Source organism: Anomalospiza imberbis, chromosome 14, assembly GCF_031753505.1.
Source record: "Anomalospiza imberbis isolate Cuckoo-Finch-1a 21T00152 chromosome 14, ASM3175350v1, whole genome shotgun sequence".
In the NCBI taxonomy this organism is placed as follows: domain Eukaryota; kingdom Metazoa; phylum Chordata; class Aves; order Passeriformes; family Viduidae; genus Anomalospiza; species Anomalospiza imberbis.
The window spans coordinates 12717422-12736443 of record NC_089694.1 but is presented as its reverse complement, the minus strand read 5'-3'; the positions used below and the strand labels follow the sequence as shown (position 1 = coordinate 12736443).

Sequence of the window (19022 nt, the reverse complement as noted above, 5' to 3'; positions counted from 1 at the left end):
AATTAGCTGTAGATCTACTTAAAAATGCAGTTTGCCATTATTCAGGAAAGCTTTTTGGCAGGATTTTCTCCTCAGAAATGCAAACCAAAGTGACAGTATTCCTACAGCAGTATGCTATTACTGGTCCCTAATTGTCACCATTTTTGTACACAAAATGCAACTTTTTTGTCTGGACATGAAATTTATGCTTCATCTTCAATTAAGCAACTGAATAATGAACATGTGGCCTGAACCATTTTTTGGATGACCTTTCTTAGTGTCATTCCTTAGAATTATGTTCTGTTAGCAAAACTATAATCCTACATCACCAGTCATCTTAGTACCTACATTCAGCATTGATCCAACTTCCACAGTTCCCAAGCACTCATCGTGATCTTCAGATGGGTGCATAGTGAGTGGTGCATCTCAGACTGCTGGTTCAACTGGTCTTGAACTGGTGAGGTGTTCAACCATTTGCTGCTGAAACTCCACTGCTGACAGCTTTGAATTACAGGCAGTTAACTGTGAAACACCAACAACTTCTAGACAGGTATATTCAGCTGAAGGTAACTTTAGGCTCTCTCTCTGCTTTGGACATTTGTAATCATTCTTCTCCATTTGTTTCATTAGTCTGAAAAGGAAATTAAGCTCAAAGTGGAAACAGTTGAAAGGCTCATTCTGAATAATCTCCTGAAAGCCAGAGCAGTTGATTTGAAACATGCGCAAGTTTACTTAGAGAACTCACTAATAATTTTTTTTATTTCACCTGTTTATTTACACTAAATTAATTGCAAATTAACTATTAAAAACTCAAGTAAATTTAATCAGTGAGAGAAGTTATTTAAGATGAAGACATAGATCTTAATCTGATAAGTGTAGCTAAAATAATCTGGCTAAACACTGTGTTTTAGGGCAGATGCTGAGACATTTGGCTTCTGGGCTCTAAAACCTTTTAGAAAGTCAAGAAAAAAGCTCTGGTCAAGGTATAAAAGTAACTATCATGCACACAATATTAGCTAACAAGAAAATAAAATCTGTATGTTCCAGGAAGTGGTGGCTGATTTTACTGAGTTAGGACAAACAATTTGTGCAAAGATGGACTTTGGGGGAGACAGCTGGAAGGCAGAGGGCTCTTAGCTTACAGCAATGAGTATTTCTGTTTAGCTCTGACTTGCTACACCTGCCAGGAAGCCCTGGATACTCGAGCAGCCTGGGTACAAGTAGTTGGAGGTGAAGTGCTAAGACTAACATGGATCTCTTCCTAGCAGCCAAACCCCGTGGAGCAGCGTTACATGGAGCTCCTTGCCTTGCGTGATGATTATATCAGGAGACTTGAAGAGCTTCAGATCACAAATAATTCTAAGATATCCAATTCATCAGCCTCATCAACATCTCCCTCACAAATGGTGTCCCAAGTACAAACACATTTTTGAAGAAAATATTGGCTTCTTTTATACTGTAATAGCAAGCGGTGCTTAACATAGATGGATAGCATAAAGAGGAATATTCTAATGCCTTACACTAGACTGTCCTAACACAAATTATTTTAGACTGTCGTCATTTGAGGAGGACTTCAAAGCAAACAAACCCAACTCTTCGATTACGTGCCTTTCAGAACCTGTGGACTGGGAACATTATTAATCAACTCATAGCTATGGAGGGCTTTAAGAGTTATTTTGGTAGGTCTGGTACAATTGAAGTTAAATTGATTTATTGTTTTCATAAGAATGCTTTAATTTATTACATTGTAGGTCATGTTTCTGTAAGGAAATTTGTGCTCAGTCTTACATGTCATGAATAAACATAATAATGGCAATAGGAATATTGACGTTGTATAAAATTAGGTATGTCTGTATTCCTGGTAGGAATACATTCATGGAGTTCAGGAGAGAAAAATAAATTCTATTGCAAGATGTCAGAGAGAAGTGTTGAAACTTTGATTACCCAAGAATTGCAAATCTTCCTTTTTTTAAATAGAAATGTGGAAGGCATTTCACTGATATGCTTCTAAATAAAAAAAATCAAATAGCTCAGTGGATATAAAAATAAAAGAAACTTCTTTTATTGTAAATTGATTTTAGTTTTTTTAAAAACAAATGAAAGTTGTACTGTTTTCTGAGAAGTTCTTTTTGGGCTAGCTGTTCAGCACTAAAGTACAGTAAAAATTATCACTATCTTAGATTATTATAGAATTAAATGTTTGCAAAAGAAGGTTTATGAAATGAAAAACAGAACCACAGAGACATTTCTTACATATCCAGCAATAGCCATAGTATTAAAGCTTCTCTTTGTCTTCTAAACATAAATGTGCCTGTTCAAAGGAGCTTTTATACCAAAGTAGACAAAAATTCTCAGTTATAAATAATTTTGAAAACTTGTACATTTATACATTACTGTTTAATTTAACTCCTGTTCAGCAAATTTATTCTAAAGTATTTAAGGGGCTTCAGTATCCAAGATTTGCATATAGTGTGTGCACTTATATTGAACATTGAGTGAGTTCTAGTTTCAAGCCTGCCTTTCAGAGGCTTTTTATAAATCTTTAATTTGTTCCTTTTGGGTAATTTTTAAATAGTTGCAAGCATTTCTTATGACAGTACAAACTTTGCTCTTGATATTTAATTAAAATTTTGCATATTCTCAGAAGTTTAATGATATTCAAGCAATCCAGGAAATACTACACATCAGAATCTGTAAAGGACTCTAATATTGTTATTTTAAAGGAGATATTTTGATGCTTGAGGCTTCTGTCATTGTAAATTATTGTACATGTGGTGAGTTTTAATCTGCAGGATATAATAGGATTATATATAAATTAAGTTTTGTGTAAGTGTATATAATATAGTTTATTAGAAATTCTGCAAGTTTATAAAGTGTAAATATTTTGTATATGAAAACTAAATTTAAAGGTATAGTTGCATAAAATAAGTCAAAATTTAGAGGACATAGAATATTTAAAACAGTATTTTTTTCAAAGGAATAAAAATATACCGCCTCTGGATTTAATTCAATATATGCACTGAGTTGTACTATATTTTCAGGGAAGTTCTGAGCATACAGCATGTGTGTTCTAAATATGCAGAATTATATGACTTTTGTCCTCTAAATTTCATTCTCCCATCTATGCTCTCCAGTACGTGTATCCAAAATAACAATGTTGTCCCCCAGTCTTGACTTGTTAAGATTCATTACATCAGATAAATGAAGAAGGATACTCAGTTGTTCATGATGTATTTTACATTTTGAAAGCTATGCATACTCTGGTATATTTGCCTTCTACTTACTTGTGGTTTATTTAAAGAAAAAAAAAAACGCTATTTTTATTAGAATATTTAAAATTTCTGTATTTGAGTTTAACATATTGGTGACATCTCTGAGTGGTGTAAAAAAGTTCTGAAAATCTAATAGTTTTTACTGTGTAAACACTACATGATAACCTGTTACATTTGGGAAAGTGTAATGTAATGGAAAGGATCTTTTTGCACTTACTTCATTACATATTACTTTGTTCCTATTACTCTTCAGCTGAATTTGTCTTTGAAGCTCTCTAACATGGCTCTGTGCGGGCTTGGAAGTTTTCAAGCCAGCAGATAAGATACATGTTTGAGTTGTTTTTACATATGAGACCAACATAAAGGTGATTTTAATTCAGTATGTTCTGGAAAATACTACTTGTGAATGTAGGCATACAAACTTATCGATGCTAGCAGAACATCTCTCTCCTTCCCCTCTAACTGTGTGCTCTGGGCTGTTGTTCTGCACAGACCTCCTGTCCTCTGTGCACACTCTTCCCTGCCAGGAACACACCAGGGGAAGCTTCTGAGGTTGTGAAGACAAGACTTGCAGGTGCTGAGTGCCTTTTCTAGGAGGGATGAAAAAGCAGAGCTGGGGTGTCAGCATCACCAGCAATGAATGCCCAATATCCCTTAAGAAATGTCAGTCTTGGAATGCTAGTTTAGGTTTTTTGTATTCTTCCTTCCACAGACATGAGGAGAATAAGCTAAGTTTTGTGCTGGGCTTCTGTTACTTATTTAGAAAGGTTTTTGTTGAATGCCTTCTTTATTTGCTCATGCCTTACCCTTTCCCCCAGCATCAGTTATGGCTGTACCTAAGACATGACTTGTGTGCTACCTCCTTTTGATTTGTTGTTAACCTCTGCCTCGAGTTCAGGTGTTGTGTCGCAGCGAGCATTGTCATGCATGAGAAAACATGATCTGTAACAGCGCAGGATCTCCTCAGTACTGCCGCTTCCTCACTAACCATGTCGGCCGCTCTCCTTGGATGCCGCGGGACTGCTCTGGAGCCGGGCCCTATGTGTCAGGCCTTGGGTCGGAGGGAGAGCAGTGATCATCCGTCTGCCGTGTATGTGCGGGGAGGGGAAAATAAAGATGTGCGTGCTGAACTCTCTGCCTCCAACAGCCCTTTTCCTGGCGCGTCTCCGTGCTGGGGCGGGAATGGGCTGGGGCGGGAGCTGCCGTCCCTCGGCCCGGCCCTCCCCCGCCGCCCGGCCCGGCCCCGCCGCCCGCCCACCCTGGCGGCGCGGAGGCCTCTGGGAAGGCGCCGCCGCCAGGTGACAGCCCTCGGCGCGGCCGGGGCCCCAGCGGGCTGGGCTGTGGCGGCCGGGCCGGGGCGCCGCGGAGAGGCGGGAGACCGCCCGCCATCCCGGCGGCGCGGCCGGAGCCATGGAGCGGGCGGCGGCGGCGGCAGGGCCGGCGGTGGAGGGCGGCGGCGTGAGCCGGCGAGCCGTGCGCGCGGGGGGCGCCGCGGCGGCGGGCGCGGGGTCGCGGCAGCCCAGCACCGAGACCCTGGACAGGTGAGCGGGGCCGGCGGCCGGGGACGGCCCCGGGCGGAGCGGCCGGCGGGAGAGGGGGCGCCGCGGCCTGCGGGGCCGGCCGGGGGAGGCGGCGGGCGCCCCTCGGCCCGAGCCTCGGCCGAGCGCGGTCCCCCGGCCTCGGGGCGGCCTCCCCAGACCCCTCCGGCCCGAGAGGCTGCAGTCTGAAGGCGGCTGCTGTGCAGCGGCGGATGGTCCGCGGCGGGAACCGGCTGTTGTCAAAGTTTCCCACCGCGCTTGCCGTGTGCCGGCAGTGCCGCCGCCTGCTCGGCCGAGGCTGAGGCGGCCGCGGGGCTTTGGCCCGGGCGTTTGGGGCAGCGCCCTGCAAACCTGAGCTGAGACAGCGAGCCGAGCTCCGTGGGTTTTGAGTCTCTTCCCGGTTGGTTTGGGGGTTTTTTTCCGTGCGTGTATTTAATCTGCAGAGGGGGGACTGGCCCCAGACACCGCTGTGCCCCCTCGGTGTGCGGTGTGTCCCTGGTGTGTGTCCGTAAGTGTGTGCGGTGGGTCCGCAGGCTCTCACCAGAGCGGTGCCGAGTGGGACCACATCTCCTCTGGCAACTTCACTCAGAAGTTTCCAGCTGAAAGTGGGCTTCAGAACTGAGCTTAAAAATCCTTTAACATGGAGTAGAATCGAACGGAAATTTCACCCTGATGAAAACTAAATAAAAAGGAATATTTAAAATCAGTGCTAGGTTCCAGTCTCTGCATTCTCTCTTTTTTCTCCTAGTAGAAACCTGGGGGTTTACATCATTCTAGTGAGGATGGAAATCAAATGTATATTTTCTGTCATAAAAATGTACACCTTTGTATTCCTTATTAGTGCACTTTCTTATCCTAATTTTCATTTTCCCTTCTTTTGATCTTGCTCTTTCCTGGGCCAGTTCTATGTCCATATGTCATAGAGTTCACTTATTTTCCAGTACGGTTGTACCAGGCCAGGCTAACGTGTGTGACTGCAGAGGAGATAGAATGCAAAGGCAGTCAGTACTGCTCTGTGTCCCACTGGTGCATGGGAGAAGGCATTTGGTGTGACCAGTGTTCTGTGGAACACTGACACATCCCCTACACTGGTCTCAGGGGATGGTCCTGCATTCATATTCGTTTTCCTGCTGTTATTAGCTCTGTTGATGTAGTGATTCCTTGGGAAGATAAGCCATAGAAAAATAAATCCTTTTCTTAATTAACAAGTGAGTGCTTATTTGAAAATAACTTAGGCAAGCCCTGAAGAGCTACACTGGAAATTAAAGAGATGTGAGAGAAGGAGAAATAAATGAGGTAAGAAAAGGATTTCTGTAAGATTTAGTGTTGGGCTCTTTTGCAGAACTTCAGTGAGGAGTTCTCTAAGTAAATCTGGGTTGAAGTTCAGCACTGACCTGAGAGTTGTCTTTATAGTTCAAGCAGGACTGTCATAGATGTGTTTTAGTTGCAAAACAAGATTGTGAGATCTAGTCTTGTGTAGAATGTGCAGGTGGGGAGAAAGGTGTTGAAATTTATCAGAAAAGTTTTGAAAGGCCTTCCATTTCAGGTGTGACATTGTTGCATGCATCTGTGCCTTACACCTAACTATAGTGGCAGAGTTAATGTGAGGAAAGACCCCTTTTTCAGTAGGAATTGGTCATCCAAGGTTGTTACCCCACCCTCTTAATGACCAAGGTGTGGTGCACCTGCTGGGTGCTGGGTATATGTATGCATGTTCACTTCAATGTCATGGAGCATTCATAGAATCCAAAGCTACTTTATGAATTAACTAAAACAAAAAAATTGACATTTTCTTTCTGTATTTGACTTCTGAATAAGCATTCAGTCTGTAGATGAGCACAGCTGAATGGTTTGAAGAAAAAGAGGCAGTTACCTAAGATACCGTCTGGGGCTGCGGTAACACTCAGGGAACAGTTCCCTCTGGCATTCCCAGTTTTTCCTTGGATACCAGCGTGTGTTGAAGCAGACCTAGTGCACTTAAGACTGTCATTGCTTCTCCCTCCCAGTACTGCATTACTTGTGAGCAGCGCTGGTTCAGAGGACTGTTCTGAAATTGCATCACCTGGGCTTTAGTGCGTTTCAGGTGCTTTGGGCTTCTTGTAAACACCCTGTGCTGTACAGTTCAGTGCTGTGGCATGTGAAAGCCCAGCCTGAAGATTATCCAGGGTTATTTCATGAATTGGAAAAAACTGCAGCTAACTAGAAGTTACCCTTTAGAAAACATGTATTTTCAACATTTAATACAGAATACAATATTAGCATAGTTTAAATTTTTTAATGCTAGCACGAAGTAACTCAATTCTTAGGATTTACAGAATGATCAGGACATATTAATAAGGACAGCATAAGGAGGTTCCTATTACTTGGCCAAACTCATTCCATGGATGGCTTTAAGAAAAAAGCATGTGAATGGTAGAAATTACACTGGGTAAGGAACAGAACATTTTCTAAGTTCTTAGGACCTTAACCTCACTTTTAACCTCCTGACAGCTCTGTGTCTCTGACATGATCTAGTAAAATTCTTTTATGTAATTTGATCAATAAAACAGTTGTGTTCTGCCCACAAAGCAAACTAAATTTTATGATGTTAGTGATCATTTACAGTGTTGCTTTCTGGATCTGTGCTGTTCAAAATACACATTTTGAATTACTGCTAAATAATTTGAAATTTCTGGTTTTGTAGCCCGACAGGATCCCACGTGGAATGGTGTAAACAGCTGATAGCTGCAACCATTTCGAGTCAGATTTCAGGGTCTGTCCCATCAGAGGGTGTGTCCAGAGACTACAGGGTAAGTGACTTGAGGAATGCATTGATTTGTTTTAAGATACAAGAGTGGAAGATGGGGAAGGTCCTTTCTATCTTGGTTAGCCAGTGGTAAGTACTTGAGTGATCACTGAGTGTTTCAGAGCTAGAAACATCTTATTATGCATAGGAGTCTCTTGAATTTGCTTCCTGTTTTCCTACATATTTATAATAGTGCCATTGAAGTCTACAGAATAAAAATTAACAGAGAAGTGAAAGGAAATTTTAAAAGTCAACGTTTTGAATAAAACATCAAAAGTGAGTTTTCTTTTGATTGCTACATAAAATAATTAGTAAAGCAGATTATAGTTACAGGTTGAAATGGTTTCTAGTGTGTGTTATTCAGAGTACAGAATTGAACTCCTCAGATTCCACAGAAAAATAAATGAATGTCTTTGCTACTGTGCTGGGAACAGAATTGAGTATAATTTTTATGGGGTTTCTCCAGAGACACAGAATTTAACATCAAACAAACAAGTCACCTTTTTCATTCCCTCGCAGCAACATTTTTGTCACTAAGGTAATGACTGCACAGTATGGTTCCTCTGAGTTCCACTGTGCTTTTGTGCCCCTGTTCTTTCACACTGACTGGCTGTCCCTTCAGGCAGCCACTCAGCTCAGCTGACAAGAATGGAGCATGGGCAGTTTTTCTCCTCTCACAACATGACAAAACTTACCCATGTTTCAATTCCCTTTAAGAAGCCCAACTTGCTGCTGTCTAGAACCCTTTTTCTTCCTAGATTTGTAACAGTTTTATTGTCTTCATCGAGAGTGGCCACAGGAAGGTTTTTATCTCTTTTTCTTTTTTTCTTTTAACTAGATTATAATTCACATATGCTCTATGATTACAAAGTATGTTGTCTGGAAACAGCATATTTTAGATTGAGTGACAGCAGGTAAGATTCAGCCTGAGTCTGAGATGAGTCCACAAAATATTTTTGGCTGTAGTGTGTTTAAAAGTTCAGCCTCAACAGAGTTTCACACTGTTGGCACAGTCAGCAGTTTGTAAAGAGTGGCTCTCCCATACTACAGCAGCTGAATTGCAAATGCTTGCTTCAGGTCAAGGCCATCATTTTTGGTAAAATACTGTGGAAAACCTTGCATTTCATCTGTTGATGATGTATTTGCCAAGGATTTCATTTTAGTAAAATCCATGTATGTAAGCTTGGTGTTCAGTTCATCTCTGAGTAAAATGCATTCCTCTGGAATGAAGAGCACTGTTTAATTTTGAATAACTTTCATCTCTATACCAAACTCATCTCAGGTATTATTTAACAGGAATAAATCTTTCAAGGCCTAATTAAAATTCTACTTCATTCTCTATCTCTGAGAAATGAAAGAAAAGGGTTTAAGCCTGATGGTTTAAATTAAGAATTTTTGTGGATAAATAGTATTTGGCATCATCGCATTGCTGTGATTTAAAATCCCATATTGGTATATAACGTGATGGAGTTTTTTATAGTTGCTTACTCAGTACCACTAACAGGTTGTGTTCGTTCATTATTACTGTGGAATCCACACATGAAAAGACACTGCCCATATGAGTTCAGTTTTCCTTTGAGACATCTTTCTCTTTTGATGCACTTTCCTGGCTCTTCAATACCTTTGGTTACCTCGAATTGCTGCATTTAGCGACTATCTTGCAACTCAGAGCCTTCAGATGGGGTCAGATGGGTGTGTTTTCTTCTGGAACTGGTCAGGCAGTTCTGTTAGTTTGTGCTGGATTTACCAGGAACTTGTTGCTTTATTCTTTCCTTTTTATTGTTTAAATTAATATGCTTGGAAAACCAGGTAAATATATTGATTCTTGTATCTAACAGCATTAGTCATGTTACTCTTATGTGATTTACCTTACCAGGGAGTAGGGAAGCAAAGGGGCAGCTAATGGAATGGTCAGAACTGGAGAGCACTGGGGGAGCTCTTGCTTGCTGAACCCTACAGCAGCAGTGATCTCAGTCTGAGTTGAGCTCTGCTCTGTGTGTCTTCTCAGACACATGCTCTGCCTGCAGAGTGTTCTTGAATGAGGGGCTCATATAAATGAAAATGGCTCAGATTGCTGACTACAAACACCTGCAGAAGTTGAGAAGAGTTATCTTTTTCTGAAAGGTCCGGTTCCTCTCCTTCATGGTTAGTGCAGGCTTATTGTCTTCCACCTAGAAGGATTACCAGGCTCTTTCTTCTCTTTAACAATAGCACAGTGTAGCAGGATAAAAGGGTGATTAAGAATGAATGTTTCCAAAGAGCTTGGAATTTGTTACATCACTAAAATGAAGTGGCTGAGATTTTTTTTAGACCAAATCAATTCTGCAAATGAGAATAACTAGTTCTGCATAGTTTTGTTTTGTTCTTTCAAAATCCAGCTAGAATTAAAATGCTTGGGAGTCAAGTTCTTTCAAAAATCTGGTGAAATAAGATATAGTATCTTTAACAAATCAAATCCATGTGTTTCATTGGATAATATTTTATATTTTAACTAACAGGTGTACAGGAGGCCAGTTATACGGGTAAGATTACCTTTGGCTAGCAGTGAACAGCCTCCTACCTGTGTGTCTCTTGTGCTGTGTGAGATCTTGGTGTGTCAAGCGTTCTTTACCTCATTAATGGGTTTTATGAACCAGTCAGACCATTTTGCTATGCAGTGCAGCAGCTTCTTTGCCACAGAAATGCTTTATATACATTACAGTGTTTTCATGAGCAATGAAAGTCAGTATGTAAGAGAGCAATATTTTAAAATTGTTATGAATGTGCAATACTAACTTCAGTTTTGTTACATTAATTTTGACAAAATGGATGCTTGCAATTCAGGTTTACGTGCTTCAGACTGCAGAGTACTGTGTTAGCAGCTCTAACATGTCTGTGCTAAAGAACACCAGTGGTAAAAGCATTATGTCTGTGTCTGTCCTATTTAAATAAGTTCCAAATTCATGCTTGCCTTTGTGCTTGTTTTAAATTAGTTTTAACCAAGCTGTAATAGGATTGAGAGTTAGGTTTGAAGTTAGGCACTAGTGCAATGACCTACATCTTTTTAATGATAATTTAGAGTCTAGGACTTGCCCATTGTTCATTGAAGATTAAAAAGGGCATGCCTTGTTTTCTTGCCCCTCTCTCTTAGTAACATTTATGGAGTGAGAAATGATCTGGATAGTGTTCTGACATTGTTCATGAAATGCGTCCAACACTCTTATTCAAACAAAGACCTCTTGTTCAGTCTGAAACCAAGAGATGAAGTCTGAATGGTTTCTTTTTCTCATCTGTTTTTACCTATTTAAAAATGATGTGTTTAGTCCAATCATACAAATCCACAAATTGATCTTAGTTTTTCTTTTGAAGAGATAGCACTTCAAATTATTGCTCTGAGTTGAGTAACAAAAACTGGTTTTGTTCAGTTGTTCCCAGTTGTGTGTAAAGGCTTTGATATTTGAATGGTCTGCTCTGCCTGTTTTGTCTTTCATATATTTCAAGTTTTTGGTGTATTCGCTCATTATCCTGCTGGTTTTCTTCCAGAGATCACAATGTCTACTTTTCTTTAATTTCAGAAACAACATAATTATGATCTGAAATTTAAGTAATTTCTAGATGACAGAATTCTACCCATACGTAAATGTTAGTAACATTATAACTTTATAACTTGAAAAGGTTTTTTAATTACTTGCAACTTTTTTAACTCATGTAGAGTTCAAATTATCTGAAGATACCTGAAATTCTCCTTCTAAGCTGTTTCTTGAGGGTTCTGTAGAAATACTGTAAAAAGAAAAATTGACTTCTAAGAAACACTTGCAAATTTAGACTGAAGCTGGTTTTACAGTCTGACCAAGTGAGAAGTTCATTGCATTTGAACTGGGAGTAAGAGATTGTCATGAGCACAACTTCTCTCCAGTTGTTAAAGAAAGAAGACGGAAGAACATTTTTGGCTGAACATGTTAAAATAATTCCTTCAGCTGACCCGATGACATTTGTGCTTCTCTCTGGTGTGCAGAAGGACCTTATGTTTATTAAAGAAATTGAACTAATGTTCAGGATTTGCTGCCAATGATGCAAAAATAAATTACCATGAAAATGTGAATTGTTTGCATATTTTGCTATGAGTAGTAATTTTAGATTCTGTAAAGTTACTGGCCAAGTTTCAAACAACAACATAGAAGTTGCGAGAAAGATATGTAAAACTGTAAGATTGAGAGTTCAATTACAATGTTTTACACAGCAAAGTTTTTTTTTAAGTGTCTAGGTACTTTTATTTGATGTCGACCTATTTTTTTCTGTGAAAGATTGCATGAGTTTTCCATAATGCTGCCCTTGCAAGTTGTACTCAAGTTCTTCTCTTGATAAGCATGTGGCATACTGAAATTAATTTTCTTCATTGTGAGGTTATTTGTCTTAAAAAGACAGTACATACTTTCATGTTCTTATCTACCAGCACTGACTCTTTTGTGAAAAAGGGAGTAAATTTTTCATTTTGTGTTGTGCCAAGTAACATTCAAAGGGTGGTGCTAATAGCTTGGATTCCCTGCTGTGGAAAGTAGTTTGTGCCAGGAGTAGAAGACTTTGGAAAGCTAAACTGGAGTTAAAGTATATGCTGTCTTTTTAAGGAAATTTTAAAAAGGGAAACAAAAAAAAGATAAGATTCCGTCCTTTCACCTGTTGTCTGCAATTTTTTTTGCTGTTACTTCTCTCTTACCCTACTGCTGCCTCATGCAAAGCAGGAGATTCAGGATGGACACAATGGCTATCATTCTGAAGCAGAACCTGATCAGGTGGCAAGTTTTACTCATCTTTCATTCATTAACTATGTAGCAAGGTACTATAAAGTAGTACTCATACAGTGCATACAAATCTTACTTTTCTCACTCAAGAGAGAAGCCCTAGAAAGCATTTAGTGTGTAACTGGCTATATGCCAGGCAGAGTTCTCTTGTAAGGTCCTGTAGTCTAAAATATAATACTGAACATAAGCCCCATCTAACAGAGCACATCCACCCTCAGTTTGTAAGCACTGGCCATTTCTCTGCACATTATTTTTTGTGATTGGCTGCTGAGTGTAAAATTCCAAAATTTTCCAAGGAAATCTGAAGCCAGAGATCAGCTGAAATATTTTTAGAAATTATTTGTTAGTGAGAGCTTGGGGTAGTCTGTGTGGAAGCAGAGAGATCCTGCCAGTTATTTCTGTGTGGATCAGAGCTGCAATAGAAGGGGAGGATTAGTTTTTGTTGTAACAAGTTACCCCATGATATTTATTCAGGATGTAAAAAATTGAGACCCTAATATCTCATAATTTTGACCTCAGACAGATCACTTTCTTACATGGTCCTTAACAGGCCCACAAACTGTTTTATGTTTTATTGCAATCTTCAGTACATTGTAAATCTCAGTTGCCAACAAAGGACCCTAAGAATCCATCGAGTATCATTCAGCAATGAAGCCATTTACCTTAATGAAAATTTATTAAACTGACTCTTATGTTAATATTGCTAATTGTTCTTCTATATTTTGTTATTACTTCATTCTTAATCTGACCATCTGGATCCAAAATTCCTATAGTGAACCTATTCCATAACCTGTATTACTCTTAGTAAGGTATTGATTGAAATAGAGCTTCATGGGATGCTTCCTGCTATCAAAATCACAAAGTTAAAATGTTAAATAAATAAAGTTTCTACCACATAATTCTCTCAGATTAAAATACTCAAATATTAAATAAGCAGCGTTAGAATTAAGAAAAAAAAACAAAAGAGCTTTAAAATGTTCTCAAATAGATAAAATACCCCAGATAATACCTGCATTCAGCAAAACTAACAAATTATTAATTACTAATTTGGGCTGATTTTATTCTTATTTTTGTATGCTATATATAGCTAGCATGTGAAACTAATTGCATGAATGCTTCTTACTAATATGTTACTAACATGTATGTCTGTGTTAAATTTATAATTCTTAGTTTTGTGTTTGGTTGTTTTTTTTTTGGTTTTTTTTTTCTTTTACTGTGGTACTGTTTAGTACAGTTGTGTGATTTTAAAAAAGACATACTTGTCTTCCAGTAATCTGGTAGTAAAAGCACTTTGCATCAAAATATATCGATGTGGTACAGATGGAGAGTGAGATTTACTCATGATTTTGGATTTTTGCCAGGCACTGCGGGATGGAAACAAACTGGCACAGATGGAAGAGGCTCCACTTTTTCCTGGAGAATCAATCAAAGTTATTGGTAAGTGTACCACTGAGTGCTGCACTGAATACTATTAAATTGCTGCTTTATTTAAAAACAGAATATTACTTCCTTATGACCTTTGTTACTTAATTTAATGCCACTTAAGATTAGATGTGGATTTCTTTTCTTTGTCTTGTAAGTCCAGGTGTAGGAAGGAGAAATTAGATCCAGAGGATGACTTGCTCCATGTAGATAATATTTCTTCTCCTAAGGATTTTTTTGTTCCATAGAGGTGTATGTATTGTATTTCTACTTGGGGGTGCAAGAATAGGTCATAGATTCAAAATTCTTACAGAAAAAAAGATGAAGTTATGGTAAACTTAGTTTCCAGTACTTAGTGGGATTTATTTCACTCTGGCATGTGACAGCAAGCTCCGTGCTAGCAGTGCAGTATTTGGCTAAGAAAGAATACCAGTGAAAAGGAGTGAAACCAAAGATATGGGCACAGAACTGAATTACTTGGAGATTGGGTGCATGTGGATCAGTAATTGCCACTTTGGGGTGAGTGTGGGTGCTCTGCACCTCAGGGCAGGGAGCAGAGCTGCCTGCACCTGGGGGTACCTGCAGATACTGGGGACCTGTCTGCCCTTGCTGCAGCCCTGCCCAAGTGCTCAGGAGCTGCTGAGCAGCAGTGGGGCTGAGGAATTTGATTGCTGTCATTGTTGAGATAAAGACAACTCTGCAAGAATAGACTTTACTGTAGAGGTCAAGCATCAAAATCTTACAGAGCTGCCAAAATGTTGTGAGTTTCAAGTCAAAATAGATTGTTATGCAACAAATGTCTGTAATAGTAAAACAAAGCTTTAATTGATCTGTTTTCCAGCTAAGGATGTTATGTATATCTGTCCATTCATGGGAGCAGTCAGTGGTACGCTCACAGTGACGGACTTCAGAATGTTTATCAAAAGTGTTGAGAGGGTAAGCACTATCTGTCTGCCTATTGTTCCAGGTAGGAATGTTGCTGAAGTAGATTTCAGAAAGTGACAAATTCAGTGAAGTGTGGTGTTTCACAGCAGTTTACTAAACAGGAATTACTGTTGGCTCTAATGAAACACACATGAATAATATTAATTTGTATTTCTTCTAATGTAATAAAATCTATTTGTTTTATATACAAATTTCAGGATCCGCCTTTTGTTGTTGATGTTCCCCTTGGAGTTATAAGTAGGGTTGAAAAAATTGGAGTTCAGAGCCATGGAGATAATTCATGTGGTATAGAAATAGTTTGCAAGGTAAGCCATGGTAGAGATTTATTAATAGTGTTTTCATTTCATTTTTCTGTAAGAAGAATCTGCCAGCCCATGTGCTGTTTTTCTGTCTGATAGTTCCCTGTATTTGAATCGTGCTTCATTTATTTCAATTCCTCTATGATACTAGCAGTCTTAAACACTTCTGCCTTTTGTCTGAGAGTGAATTCAAAGGAAAAGTGGCAGTTTTTATATCAAGCATCTCTAATGACAGTCCTGGTTATCTCATATGAATGCTTACAGAACTCTGTTCTTTTGGGGGTTAGGTGATGTCAGTGACTTAGTGTTGCTATGCCTTCATTCAATCAAATGTCTTATAACTGCTTTTTCTTTTTTTTAAATTTATCATAGAGTAAAACTGTAACTTATTTTTGACAGGATATGAGAAATTTGCGGCTGGCCTATAAACAGGAAGAGCAGAACAGACTGGAGATCTTTGAAAACCTTGTAACACGTGCATTTCCTGTTTCTAATGGGCTGGTAAGTCTTGAGATGGAGAGGAGGCTGTCACTGGCTCTCCTCTTTTGGGAATGTGTAGGGAGGAAATACAAGGGCTGTGTAACAAACTTTGAAGTGTTGATTCATAAAATCTGTTGCAGAGCAGGCAGGCCACTCTGACCCTTTGTGCTTTTTGCATTAATTCATCAAACACCTCTGTGTCCTGCTGTTGGTGAAGTTAATTTCTATGTAACCCTTGAGATCTAGGTTTGCCTAATGTTGCTGATTAAAAATATGTATGTATTGTCTCTTATTTTCTGCAGTAGATCATTAAATATAGAAGTTCTATCTAATACAACAAATAGGTACAATTAGTCTTGTTATTAGTTGCTGCAGAATTATATTTCATTTGCTTGTGTAAGGAACTGGTTGGGAAGTGGGACACCAATTTTCTCATCTTCGCATTGCCCTTGATATATTATGTGATCAGAGGCAAGTAACTTCAATTTTCTGTTTCCTATCTTGGTTTTTTTAACTTCAAACTCATACTTAATGGAACTCATACTTAATGGAAAAAACTATCTTCCTTCTAGCTCAGTGTTTTCCAGTCTTGACTGAAGGTGTTATGTCTGCTTTAGATTTGAAATACCTTCTGAAGTGTTGACAGTTTTGGAGTTACTGTGATTACAAACTGTTAGGCAGTAATTTATGATTTTGTTTTGTTGTTTTTAGCCTCTTTTTGCATTCAGCTATAAAGAAAAGTTTGCTGTTAATGGCTGGAAAGTGTATGATCCAATGGCAGAATATAAGAGGCAGGTAAGTTATAGAATACTTGGTGAACTTTTTTCTCCATCGCCCCCAGAGGCATTTAAACAAGTAAAAAATATCACAAATGTTACAGAAAACTCATCATTTTCAGCTCTTGCTACATAGACTGACTGTCTGTATCTCATGTTTAGATAATAAAATGTAAGTGGCCTGAGTTGAGTGTGTTGAGCACCTGCTAAAGTTAGTGGAGATACAGGTGCTGAGTACTTGAGCATATTGGTCTAACTTAACATGGTTCTGAAATCCACATTTTTCAAGTGCTGTTTCTACAAAACACAGGCTTTATAAAAACTTTGATTTGAATAAGCATCACTATAGAGAAGAGTAACTGTAGTTTGTAATTTTAAATCTACATTTTCCATATGGTTATTTTCCTTATCAGTTTAGTAGGAAAGACTTCTGTTGGATTATGATTCAGTATGAAGACATAAGTTTATAGTTTATTTTAAAAAAATGTGGGCATGCCTTTTTTTTTTTTTTAAGTATGCAGCACAGAAAATTTTTCATTGCCCTAAACTCAGATATGTAAAGGCCTAACCTGAAAAATACAAAATTGTTTTGTTTCCATACAGGGCTTGCCCAATGAGAGTTGGAAGATATCCAAAATTAACAGCAGCTATGAGCTCTGTGATACATACCCTGCTGTTCTTGTTGTGCCAACCAGTGTAAAGGATGATGACCTCTCAAAAGTGGCAGCATTTAGAGCAAAAGGGAGAGTTCCTGTAAGTGAAATTTGTACAAGAGAATAGAAGTGTTTTAGAAATTTGTAGCTTTTAAGAAATTATTAGTGTTCTTTTAGGGTTTGTTTTTTAAACAACAGTGGGATGGCTTCCTTCCTGAATTGGGGTGGGGGGCAAAGAAAGAAGAATTAGACTCAATGGGTTTAGAACTGAAGGGAGCAACTCAAGTGTGAGTTTAATTGCACAACTGTTGTGCTATGTGGTAAGTTTTTTGTTTGGATTAGCACTTCTAGGCCACAATGGTCTGTCATGCTCTGGCATGTATTAGCTTGTGTTCTGATTTAGAGTAGAATGTGTCATAGCCATAGTGCTTTGCTTGAGAATAGACAAGGTAGCATTAGAACCCCTTTAAATATGTTAGATTGTGTTGGTTTTCATGCTTAGCAAGGTAGTGTATAGGTCTATAGTTTTCCACATGGAAGCAATTTTTATTCCTCCATTGCCCTTTTTTTCCCAAGTAGAATAATACAGGCTTAGTTGCTGTTAGAAGTAAAAGCTAAGATGTTTAGAATCACTCTGTATTTCAGGCTCAGATTTGGGATGAGCAGTCAGTGCTAGTGTGCTGTCAATATGCTTTTGCATCAGCCTGTCCTTAAACTTGCATTTGTTGATTTGCCAGGAGATAATGCCAGATAGGCAATGTGATTGTCTAGTTTTCTCTGGCCTGCTGCTTTTATAGTAGTGTAGTAAATGAAATAGTTTTCTCTTATTCCAGGTGTTATCCTGGATTCATCCTGAGAGTCAAGCAACAATAACACGATGCAGCCAGCCATCAGTTGGCCCAAATGATAAACGTTGCAAGGAAGATGAAAAATATTTGCAGACAATTATGGATGCCAATGCTCAGTCACATAAACTTATCATCTTTGATGCCAGGCAAAACAGTGTTGCAGATACAAACAAGGTAGGTTTGTATCATAACTGGCATTGGTTCATCAGCCTTATTACAAGGCTGAAGCTTGAGCCAGATATCAGAATGTGGAGAATCTGATGTTGAAAAGAGATACAAAAGGGTGCCTAAAGAGGACAGGGGAAGGAAGGTAAGTTGCTTGTAGCATTTTGGAAAGGCTGGCAGGAATTAAAGGCATCATGAAGATATAGCTGAGAAATTATGCAGTAAAGCTCACAGAAGACCAAAACTTTCATTAATAAAAAGGGGAGGATATGTGGATGTATTATCAAATGTAGCCTCTTATAATTAGAATTTCTTTCACCTAAAAAAAAAAATCCAGATTTTTTTGAAAAATAGAAGCCAAAAATACGTTTTTATCAGCACTAAAATAATCACTTCTCTGAGAAAATGCTGTAACTTGAGTAAAATAACTCTCTTCCCCTTATACTGAAGTCTTGTACATGTCCTCCTCATTGTCTGTTTTTACCTTTTGAATGACAGGCTAAAGGTGGAGGATATGAAAGTGAAAGTGCCTACCCAAATGCAGAGCTGGTCTTTCTGGAGATTCATAACATACACGTCATGAGAGAATCCCTGCGGAAACTTAAAGAAATTGTTTACCCTACTATTGATGAGACTCGGTGGCTGTCAAACGTGGACTCCACACACTGGCTGGAATATATAAGGGTAAAATGCTTTTGATGTGGAAAATCAATTACTTTTTAAATCATGTTTTTAACTTGCACTTCTGAAAATATTGCTAAAATAATGCTGAAACTAAAGCATGTTGCTTTAATCAGCATAACCTTGTGAAAAAGTTATTTTTAAATTAGTTCACCTTGTGAAATTATTTTTAAATAATCACTTAGAATGCAGCATTTTAAGAATTCTATAATAACTTAGTATTTCTAGTTTTATGTGCTGGCAGATAGTGAGTTAATTCCCAATAATACAGTATCATATTTACTGCACTGTTTTATTTTCTTGAGAAGGAATGTTTGTGGGCTTCCAGGGTTATCCCTCTTGTTTGGAAGAATGCACTGGGAACTTCAGAGTATATTTGAGCCACTGCCAAAAGAACTTGA

General features: G+C 38.7%; 2 protein-coding genes across 11 annotated transcripts in view; both read left to right on the top strand.

Moving 5' to 3' along the window:
- MTM1 (myotubularin 1) overlaps nt 1-4381 on the top strand; it is a 42832-nt gene extending 38451 nt beyond the window's left edge. For 2 of the 6 annotated variants that reach the window (XM_068204968.1, XM_068204969.1), the window contains one exon: nt 1245-4381. In XM_068204968.1, the coding sequence (XP_068061069.1) occupies nt 1245-1412 (168 nt within the window). In that variant the 3' untranslated portion in view covers nt 1413-4381. Of the gene's footprint in view, nt 1-1026; nt 1193-1244 lie in introns of those variants that run through there. The other 4 variants (XR_011004138.1, XM_068204973.1, XM_068204971.1 and 1 more) reach the window with 4 other exon arrangements.
- Nucleotides 4382-4562: 181 nt separating this feature from the next.
- The window catches only part of MTMR1 (myotubularin related protein 1), a 38141-nt gene continuing 23681 nt past the window's right edge, over nt 4563-19022 (top strand). The window contains exons 1-12 of one of the 5 annotated variants that reach the window (XM_068204960.1): nt 4563-4792; nt 7473-7578; nt 10073-10096; nt 12290-12343; nt 13714-13789; nt 14616-14710; nt 14917-15024; nt 15418-15519; nt 16210-16293; nt 16878-17027; nt 17761-17949; nt 18439-18624. In XM_068204960.1, coding sequence (XP_068061061.1) covers nt 4662-4792; nt 7473-7578; nt 10073-10096; nt 12290-12343; nt 13714-13789; nt 14616-14710; nt 14917-15024; nt 15418-15519; nt 16210-16293; nt 16878-17027; nt 17761-17949; nt 18439-18624 — 1305 coding nt within the window. In that variant the 5' untranslated portion in view covers nt 4563-4661. The remainder of the gene's footprint in view (nt 4793-7472; nt 7579-10072; nt 10097-12289; nt 12344-13713; nt 13790-14615; nt 14711-14916; nt 15025-15417; nt 15520-16209; nt 16294-16877; nt 17028-17760; nt 17950-18438; nt 18625-19022) is intronic. The other 4 variants (XM_068204961.1, XM_068204963.1, XM_068204962.1 and 1 more) reach the window with 4 other exon arrangements.